Source organism: Nothobranchius furzeri, chromosome 1 (genome assembly GCF_043380555.1).
Source record: "Nothobranchius furzeri strain GRZ-AD chromosome 1, NfurGRZ-RIMD1, whole genome shotgun sequence".
Classification (NCBI taxonomy): domain Eukaryota; kingdom Metazoa; phylum Chordata; class Actinopteri; order Cyprinodontiformes; family Nothobranchiidae; genus Nothobranchius; species Nothobranchius furzeri.
In genome coordinates, this window is record NC_091741.1 from 75,435,723 (window position 1) to 75,446,746 (window position 11,024).

The 11,024-nt window shown below is 40.3% G+C and overlaps 2 protein-coding genes across 13 annotated transcripts in view; one reads left to right on the plus strand and one right to left on the minus strand.

Moving 5' to 3' along the window:
- Positions 1–11,024, plus strand: part of LOC139069636 (uncharacterized) — a 438,794-nt gene that overhangs the window by 301,386 nt on the left and 126,384 nt on the right. The window lies entirely within an intron of this gene.
- Positions 1–11,024, minus strand: part of rapgef2b (Rap guanine nucleotide exchange factor 2b) — a 138,655-nt gene that overhangs the window by 23,622 nt on the left and 104,009 nt on the right. For 11 of the 12 annotated variants that reach the window (XM_054739302.2, XM_054739300.2, XM_015951068.3 and 8 more), the window contains one exon: positions 6,339–6,470. The exons of the other annotated variant lie outside the window; for it this stretch is intronic. In XM_054739302.2, coding sequence (XP_054595277.1) covers positions 6,339–6,470 — 132 coding nt within the window. The remainder of the gene's footprint in view (positions 1–6,338; positions 6,471–11,024) is intronic. 12 annotated transcript variants of the gene reach the window in all.

The following is an 11,024-nucleotide window of genomic DNA, read 5'->3' on the forward strand; positions in this document are numbered from 1 at the left end:
GAATAAGAAGAAAATGTCACCTTAGTGCACAAAAATCCCAGAGCCAGACGCATCTTCGCCACCCAGACAGCCAGTCTGCTGTAAATGTTTTAATGTAGAGTTCCTGTGCAGACTCTCTCTCAGAAACCTTGTGTCATTTCTCCTCAAATGCCATGTAGAAAAGAATCATTAATGATTCAGTGTCTGACCGGCCATTTGCACTGGTGCACAGACTGATGGGCGGAGCCAGGCGGGGTCTGCAGCGATGATTCTGGAGTTAAAGATTAGGCGCAAAATGTGTTTCAAAAGACCACTGGGGTGACTTATCGAAACAATAAAAGAGAAGTTAAAAAAGGTTTTGTAAACAATGTTACAAATGCTGAATTGAGTTTTACAGGATTATCTAAAAGACGGACTCACAAAATGGATTTTCTACAATTTGGACAAACCAAAAAGCATCCTAAAAATGTGAGATGAGTAATCTGCGGCGCTGAGAGTTAGTTCTAAATGTATCTGAACAGTTAGAGAGTTGGTGCCTTTGTTTCCTTCTGAAAGGTTGTTTTCATGTCATGCATGTATCAAAAATCCATAAATCTGCAGTAAGCATTAGGAGTCAGTGGGTAAGTTAGGTGCTGTTAATATTTCATGAGTGCTATTCTTGGATCAATGCTTTCAAAGGACCAATTTCATGATTTATTCAGACACAAACAGTCCGCCATGCTGACAGTGACGTGTGGATGAAGTGAAACTCTTCACTTCAGCTGAAGGACGTGCTCATCAGAGCAGCAGAACAGCCTTGTTCTTAAACCACTCAATGCTCCCATCAATGCTTTACCAGCCCTGCTCAGCATCTCTTCATCATCACATCAGCAAAAGGATCAAGAAAACAGAATTGTACATGAAACATTTACCAGTGACATGAGGATGAAATCAACCAAACAACTGTAGAACCTCTTCTTCAGATCCTTTCATAAGCAGAAGGCGACAGGTCCAGAGGTAGAATAAAAAGGGGCTTCTACACAGAATGAAGTCTGAATTCTTATTTCTCTCATTGTAATTCTCACTGAACAGGTAATACCGGTAGAAAAAAATATCTAATACTAACAGACGAATTTGGTGAGCGATTTGTGTATTCGGCCACCTTGCTGGGCTGCAATAGCTGCATTGACACACGTAAGTGATTAATTTATCATTAAGGAATTTGGGTGTTGTTTTTGATAAATGAATGTCTCTTGAAGGCCACTCAAAAACATTGGTCCGAAACAGTTTTTATCATTTAAAAAATATCTCCAAACTGCGAAGGTTGGTGTCAAAACATGAACTTGAAATGGTCATCCATGCCTTTATCTCCTCCCGTCTAGATTACTGTAACACACTCTCCACATGTTTTAACAACAAAGCCCTTGACTGCCTTCAGTTGTTCCAGAACTCTGCAGCGAGGCTCTTAACTGGAGCAAACAGAAGAGCACACATCACACCTATTCTAATGTCTCTGCACTGGTTACCCGTTAACTATAACGACCATAACGTTCAATGTTCTACATGGTAAAGCCCCTCCCTATGTTACTGAACTGTTAAAGCCTTCTGCTCCAACCGAGCCCTCAGGTCCACCCACCAGAACCTTCTAGAAGTTCCAAAGACCAGATATAAAAGTCGAGGTGATCGCTCCTTCCAGACTGTGGCACGCCGACTTTGGAATGATCTTCCTTTATCCTTACATAGCATTGACTGTCTGAACACTTTTAAAAATCAGCTAAAGACCCTTTTATTTAAAGCTGCTTTTACATACAGTGGGGCAAAAAAGTATTTAGTCAGCCACCGATTGTGCAAGTTCTCCCACTTAAAATGATAACAGAGGTCAGTAATTTACATCATAGGTACACTTCAACTGTGAGAGACAGAATGTGGAAAAAATCCATGAATTCACATGGCAGGATTTTTAAAGAATTTGTTTGTAAATCAGGGTGGAAAATAAATATTTGGTCAATAACAAAAATTCAACTTTCAAATGCTTCTCATGGAGCCACTCCTTTGTTGCGCGGGTGGTGTGTTTGGGATCATTGTCGTGTTGGAAGACCTAGCCATGTTTCATCTTCAAAGCTCTCACTGATGGAAGGAGGTTTTGGCTCAGAATCTCACGATACATGGCCCCATTCATTCTGTCCTTAACACGGATCAGTCGTCCTGTCCCCTTAGCAGAAAAACAGCCCCAAAGCATGATGTTCCCATCCCCATGCTTCACAGTAGGTATGGTGTTCTTGGGATGCAACTCAGTATTCTTCTTTCTCCAAACACGACTAGTTGAGTTTATACCAAAAAGTTCTACTTTGGTTTCATCTGACCACATGACATTCTCCCAATCCTCTGCTGTATCATCCATGTGCTCTCTGGCAAACTTCAGACGGGCCTGGACATGCACTGGCTTCAGCAGCGGAACACGTCTGGCACTGCAGGATTTGATTCCCTGCCGTTGTAGTGTTACTGATGGTGACCTTTGTTACTGTGGTCCCAGCTCTCTGCAGGTCATTCACCAGGTCCCCCCGTGTGGTTCTGGGGTTCTTGCTCACCATTCTCATGATCATTTCGACCCCACGGGATGAGATCTTGCGTGGAGCCCCAGATCAAGGGAGATTAAGGATCTTGTATGTCTTCCATTTTCTGATAATTGCTCCCACAGTTGATTTTTTCACACCAAGCTGCTTGCCTATTGTAGATTCACTCTTCCCAGTCTGGTGCAGGTCTACATTTATTTTCCTGGTGTCCTTCGAAAGCTCTTTGGTCTTGGCCATAGTGGAGTTTGGGGTCTGACTGTTTGAGGCTGTGGACAGGTGTCTTTTATACAGATAATGAGTTCAAACAGGTGCCATTAATGCAGGTAACGAGTGGAGGACAGAAAAGCTTCTTAAAGAAGACGTTACAGGTCTGAGAGCCAGAGATTTTCCTTGTTTGAAGTGACCAAATACTTATTTTCCACCCTGATTTACAAATAAATTCTTTAAAAATCCTGCCATGTGAATTCATGGATTTTTTTTCACATTCTGTCTCTCACAGTTGAAGTGTACCTATGATGTAAATTACTGACCTCTGTCATCATTTTAAGTGGGAGAACTTGCACAATCGGTGGCTGACTAAATACTTTTTTGCCCCACTGTAAATCTTTTTAACTGTAATCATCTTTCATTTGCTTTATGATATTTTATCATTTGATTACTTTATTTTTTCTGATGTTAATCTATTTCTGTTTTAAGATCATTATGATTTGATGACTGTTTTATTTTGTTTTGATCTATGTGATGCACTTTGCGATTCTATGTCTGTGGTGAGTGCTATATAAATATAAATAAAATGTACTTACTTTATTATTAGGGATGTGTATTGGTAAAATTATGGCGATAAGATACGTTTCACAATACAGGGGAGACGATATGATACATCAAGATATATTGCCTTACATTAAGACAGATATTAGCAATTTTTTTAAGACTAAAATTATTGAGGGGAAAATTCAATTAAAAGTCCAAACTAATATGTAACATGTCTAACATCAGGTATCTGAACCATAATAGAGGGGTTTACATGTCAGTGGTGGAAACAAAACTTATTGCACACTGCAGGCAACTAGCGGTCGGCATTTGATTTGCACCAAAAAAAAATATATACACAAATGTTTGCATGAAAATTCTTCCAAAAATTTGACAAACTGCTTTTGAATAGCAATATAATATTGCAGGAAAATATTTTGCTTATATCGCCATATAGATATTTTCTTATATCCCTATTCATTATGCTTTCATTGCAAAATGACCCTCTACAGTCACCGCATGATAAATTCCGAGATTAAGGACATTAGTCAGTGGCCTCCATTAATGGATGAAGGTATATAAAATAAATACCAATGTTAATTTATGAATAATCATTTTGTCTGAGTGATATACAGGAAAGACTAATAGGGAGATAATAGGCTGTAGCATTAAACAATGCACACACAGTTAGCGCAGCAAGCTGACAATGACATTTAATCATTATGGACAAGCTGTGACATAAAAACACAACACATGATTGTGTTTTGTTTTAGATATTCAAGCATATTTTACTGACCGGCTGGCATGACCGGACTACCAGAAAAACGGCAGCTACAGAATCTCTGATCGAGGGTCAAAATGACCTGAGTTCCGGATGGGTCGGGTAAATTTTACATCGACTTTTAGACGACTAAAACGTTCAGTGGGACATTCACACACCACCCACTATCACCACACTGTAAAAGTGACCATGAGAAGAGAGAGTGACCAGTTTATGTCTCTGCTGTGACTGCATGGCAGGCAGGGGGGCGCTGGTGCTGCTGCAGCCACACCACAGAGCTCTAGTAGGTGAACGAGGCTGTCAAGCAGGGTCCAACAGACAGGTCCTGCATGAATCCACGGTCTCTCACAAAACATTTTCTTCCAAATCTGAAGTTTTCTGCTGTTACTAGAACAGACTATGACTGCACACGCCACCCTGGCCTTCCTTGATCGCAAAAGAAACAACTTCCATGTTTTGCTGGTTATATTCAAATGCCATATTCGTGCACAGTGCCTACAGGTGCCTGACTGGGAGTTTTCATAGCGGTAACGGCGGTGGCTCAACTTCAGGTTATTTTGTCGAATCTGTATAGACTCCCCCAAAATGCAGAAGAAAAATGTCATTGTGCTTACAGAAACAGTTACAACAAACTACATACTAATGCTGCCAAAACCCCTTCAGGACATGAAATCCTGACAGGTTCAGGAAAAGACCAACACTTGTAGGAGGGGGCCTATTAATGTGGAGAGGTCATCGCTGAACCCCACGCCCTGTTGGTTCAAACACAAAACTTGAAACGATAACAAAGCCCTCACTGCAGATTAAAGGCTGGACACTTTGCATTTTAAAATCACACCACTGCTTCTTGGTTGGAGTCAAAAGCATTAAAAAAGCACCTGTGTGGTACCAACACAGGACACCCAGCAGCATTTCCAGGTCAGGATTGTCTGTTCTTTTTCTAAACTATGAATAAAAAAGTATCTAGGGTTTTGTAGATGTATGTAGACAAAATAGAAATATATCACCATTGAGCTCAGCAGTGATTAAAACCTAAAAACAAAGTGAGACAAAAAATTATTTTTTGCACATAAATACTGAGCTAAAACATGAAGGAGCTACAGCTACAACAAGAGGAAGCATTCAGCATTAAAGGAGGGGGAGAGCAAGAACAGGACTGAGTGTGTGATTCTGACAGAAGGAAACGAAGAGGCCGTCATAAAGCAACTAGCAGATGGCAGTAAGACCAGGACCAGACCAGACTGAGGACAGTAGAGCCTGTTTAGCCTACCCCAGCCAGCCAAAGCAAGGCCAAACACACAGTAAACACACCAATCTGTGTGATAGAATACTAGCGCATGTACACGCAAGCACGCACGCACACACACACACACGCGCGTGCGCGCGCACACACACACACACACAATTCCAATAACAGAACTAATGCTGAAAACAGGAGTCAGTAAGAGGTGTGAATATAACAAAGTGATTGTGACTGAACATGGCCCTGAGCAGAGCCACGAGAACGCTAACAAACAAACACACAGAAAGAGGCACGCAGCAGGTGACAGCAGCACCATCCAATGTGGTGGGTGTGCTGCGTTAAGAGGATTAGTTGCAGGGTTTGGGCTAAGTCCACAGTCACGAGATTTCCTGTATGCGTATCCCACTGAGCTGAATTGTGTTCTGGGGGTTTTAATACTCTGATTATTTTTGTCAGTCTTCATTGTTTTTGACACACACGCCTCCTGAACATCCAAAAAATCTATGAGGTTTGCAAGCGGCTTTAGCTCCGTTTTGGGATAAAGTTATCGTATAAGATGTCACACAAGCTCCCAGGAGGTTTGTACTCAGGTTTGAGGTGATGAAAGGCAGACGTGGAGGCAGGATGTAGGCTGGGCCACCTGCTTGCAGCCACCAGCCTTTCTGCCCACCGCCCGCTGAGCAGCAACGGTCTCCTGTCAGTCTCCTGGAGTCTTTCTGGCAGCAAAATGTTGGAATGAATGACAGACAAATGTCCAGCCTAATGAGATTATTGAGAATTCACACAAGGATAGGTCAATTCGCTGCAAGTAGGAGTCGTTTCCGACTTGCTGGACATGGAGTTGTTCTCAAGATAAGGTGGAAACCTTTCTTATTCTGTACGACCATACGAATACATCATCTAGCACAAAACTTTATTCAGGTTCAATTTCTTCTTTAAAGATCTCCTCTGCTCAAAAATGACATCACTGACTTGCTGCCAAGGAGAAGCCAAGCTGGAGCCAAGCCGCAGGACCAGAGGGAGCAGGACTTACCTGGTAGATGTCTGACAGGCTGCTGCTTCCAGAGTCGCTGGTGATACTACATCCTGAGTGGCTGGAGGAGACGTGGGTCACCTGTGGGTGTAAGCCGTCGGCCAGGTGAAGTCTGCTGAAGTCTGCAGGGAGCTGCGCACACACACACACATATATATACAACATACACGCAGGTGGTCAATATCAGTAAACCCAGAAGCTACCGCTGGCCATTCACTAACACATCACATATGTGCACTCGCGCGCATGCACACACACACACATGCACACACGCACACACACACGCACGCACGCGCGCACACACACACAACATGATGTTGCTCTTCAGTTTGTGAGGATATTTGAGTTCAGGTGTGTTAATAAATGTCTTATTTTATCATTCATCACAAATAAAAAGGCAGTGCTTTAATGTGTTTTTATTTTTATTGCAAACTAGTGTCAAACATCCTTCCCCTTTAATTAAAAAGACCTTTATTTGCTTTTCCTTTTACTCTACAGAAGCGGTAACATATCATTAACAGAGCAAAACTATGAATTATTGATTCTACAAGAGCTCAGATTTACACTTTAAAAAAGTGAGAGGCTGGGAAAGAAAGTGTAAAAAAGAAACCAACACTTTCTTCCACTGCATGTAGTTTAAGAATAGAGGTGCGAGCGACATCCTCACTTTTCATCAGTGTCACTTTACGAGATCACCAAACCTGCTATAGTATAAAATCATGTGAATAAATGAGGCACATAAGCGTGACATTCATGTGACATGACAACCGTTACACCATCTGAATGCAAACCCAATAAAACTCAGCTTGTTTTCCTCATTTTCAGTCAGAAATAATAAAAAAAGAGACACAAGCTAGAAGCATTGAATCAAGTACATCACGGAAATTCCCCAATCAAACTACACAACTTGTTTAAACCAAATTAACATTAGGCAGTAATGAGGGGAGGGGGAGCCCTCGATGTGAATCATGCTGCATAAACGCCGGCTGTAATTATGATCCTATAAACCTACTTCTCTATGGAAATGATCCCAAAATGTAAATTACATCAGAACCCCCCTACTGTAGAGTTTTCATCAAAAAAGAGAAATAAAAAAGTAAAAGATGTTCAAAGTGCAACAGCTTTGAGGATTATCTAAGGTCTGAATATGCGGAGCTATTTTTACATGTGCTGCGGTGGAACAGGGTTCCCATTTGTGGATGAGAGGTATGCTTGAGACAAAATAAAAACAAACTGAACGTACTAAATTCTTCCACTTTGTCTTCTAATTGAACTCAACTTCCTTTTTGAACATTATCTCGGACTCCTTAAAGATGAAAGAACATCAGATTACTAGAGATTTAACATACTTTTTGTAGTTTGAGTTTCTTTTTTACGTTATTCGTGGCTGCTGTATTTACGATCTATTAAAAGTTTGTTTTCCACAGACATTGTGAAGCCTTTCTCCTGCTGTCTGTTTTGATATGTGTGTGAGTTAAAGTGACTGTATTTAGCTAGAATGCCACCAGGGTGAAGTTTGAGTTTAATCAAACAGTCTAAACTGTTTCATGGTGTCTATAGTTGTACATATTTTATGACCAAATGTTTAATTCACACACACACACACACACACACACACACACACACACACACATATATATATATATATATATATATATGATACCCAGCAGGGAGAACATTTGCTTTGAGCCACTTTCAGCTCCACTTCTGGCAGCAAAATATCATTAATATTACATATTTAAACCCAAAAGTCAAACTGGGCTGATTTAACCGGTCTCCATCAGGAAATCAGAGACGAATAAACATCTGGAGAAAATAACACTTAGAATGCTATAACTATTTGTAAGGCTTAACAGTATTTCAAATTTATTTTAAACATTTGATTTGAAAGTAAAATCTTTTGACCACAGTTGGGCGACAGGAGGAAAAAGTTTCTTTCCTTCCACGACTATCACTGAGGAATATTTTACTAAAGGAACACTTAATATTCATGACACTGAACCACAATAAAAACTGGAGATTTGGAAAGCTAACTGATTTAAAATTAATTTATTTCTAAGCTGCTGGATGAGAGGAAAAAATAGGTGAAAAAATGAGATGTATCAGTTCACAAAGTGTCTGTGTGTCAGTGCGAAGAGTCAGGCAGAGCTCCTCCGGCACTGAGGTGTGATGCGATTACACAGTGTCAAAGATTTCCATCACGTTTAATTATCTGGCTGGCTGCACTAACCAAAATGGTCGACTGGAGGGCTCAGTCACTCACTAACCCCCCTCAGGCGGCCATTTCCCATCCCCTTGTCTGGTTGACTTCCCTGTGGATGCCTCCAGCAGAATCCCACGTTATTATCACTGACTGGACAATATTGTGTGATGAGTCTTTGGTTGTCTGTCTGTAACTGAGCCAACCACCTCTTCATATTTCCTTATTATGACTCGTGGTGAACATTTTTCACTTTCAGCAAAACTATTGACGCCAGAGCTTAACATTGTGACTATTATTTTATACATTTGCTGTCATTCTTATGGCTTTGAGACATTTGCCCTTCTTTAAAGTTTGTCATTTTTATTGGTTTTATCTGGTGGCAGCGTGTTTTTAAATATACGAATCAAAAACCACTTGGGAGTTGTCTTCTTATAAATAAAATAATTAGTCTGATTAATCAGAGCACGTGTGTATAGTTGATATGGTCTTCCAAACAGACAGACATGAGTGACCTACCAGTCTATATAAATAATAACAATGCTGACATCCTGACTGGCTACAGAATGGGTTGGGGGTGGGAGGGTGGAAAGCAGGATAAAGGGAGAGGATGATAAACACTTAATCCTTTCTCTCCGCTCATTTGGGTCATCTGTCTGTCAGTCAATAAGCTAGGATCCATTCAGTTCATGAGCATGTGGTGGGCAGTTGACCTTTTGGCCCAATGGAATTCAACAGACTGGGTAAAGCTGGACACCAGCAAAGCTCTTGTTAAGCTTTTACAATCAGAGTTCAAAGACAAGGCTAAACATGCACTTTGTTTCATTAACTCTCATTGATGTGCTAAATCTGTTTGTTGACTCCGCCTATTAAATCTGTTAAAGATATAAAACCAGTACACACGGCGACAGGGTGAAGAATATCCAACCCTTCATTCGCCTTTTGGTACTTTTGTGCTCTAAATTCACAATCTGCCTGCATACAAAGAAAGTTGTGCAGAAGCAGGAGCTGAAAATACATAAAATCAGCTGTCATGAGAGGATTAGGTACTGCCCTAATGCTCAAGCCACAACTCTCCGTTCTGCTTACATATGAGCAGATGTGGTGCTCCTTGAATTACATTACAGACCTAATGACCTAGATTGCTTGGTGGAAACACTGGCTGCCCCTCGATTTCTTTACTTCCTGAGTGAATCTGTGCAGCTCTACTCTACACAATCCTTCCTGAGGGTTCCCAGACTCAACCTGACCTCATCAGCAAACCTCAAATAGATTCATAGCTATAGAAACATTTTTCTAATTATTTTGGTTGCATTTTAAGTTAAATTACAGATAACAAATCATCTGGAATCAAAATGCATGTCATATGTTAATATAACCTTAAACACTTGTTGTGAAATGGAAAAACTCCTTCACGTTGGAAGGCTAAGAGAGAGCAGGCACCTCTTCTGACCACGGTAGCAGCTTCTCGCTTTCCTGAGTCTTTTGGATCAAGAGATTAAAATCCCCTTGGCCGGGTGTCTGATTAAATGGGCCTGATATTCTATCAGGGCTTTCCCTTTACCACAAGTCACCATTGTCACAGCAGTAGATTACTTCAATCAAAGATCAAATCTAACACACTTTAATCATCTCTTCCAAAATTCTACTGTGTTTCTAGAATTTTGGGCAGAGCTGCAACTTTAAAAGTGTGTATTCAATATAATTATGTTATATTTACATTTCAGAGAAATGAAAACAGAAATAACCTTAATCGAGTTAGCAAAAAGTCACAAATCTGTAACTGCCAACTACCGTACAGTAAAAATAATAAAAACCATTAAGAGAGTGAAAGCATAAAACGGTGTGATCAAAAGGCTCGTCAATAATCCTAACAAACTACTGACGTCAGTCTGAATGTGTCAGGTTGCGGTAAAATGCTGCTCTAAGGATGGAAATGACAGATTTTAGGATGAAAGATAAGTAAGCTTGGAACTGTCAGAGCTGCCAATACGGAATGGGCTAAAATAATGATGTCATTACTAAAATTTGATATTTTAGCCCATGGGGGAGTTTCCTGCTGGAGTATAATAATGTTTACACAAGCCATCATCATCATCATCATCATTTGTATGCAGAATACAAGTGTAACAGGAAGGAGCAACAAAACAATACATTTTAAAAATATAAAACAACAAAGTTTAAGATGTTATGCTGCCCTCTTGCCTTTTTTTCCACGTTTTCATGATTTCTTGAAGACTTCAATAGAATGTTTTAGACACAGTTCTGTCATGCCATCATTATTTCATAGGGGTTATGTGAAGGCTATTTGTCTTCTTATATTATTTGAAATAGTCGAAGAAGTCTAATCACCAAAGTGAAAAACTGTAAACATTTATGAACTGGTTAGGTCAACTGGCTGAGGGTTATAGTCAGGCCAACACATAAAAAAGCAAACTTGCTCTCTATGAAGGAAAAAAAAACTATTTTTTGCTAAACTATTAGCA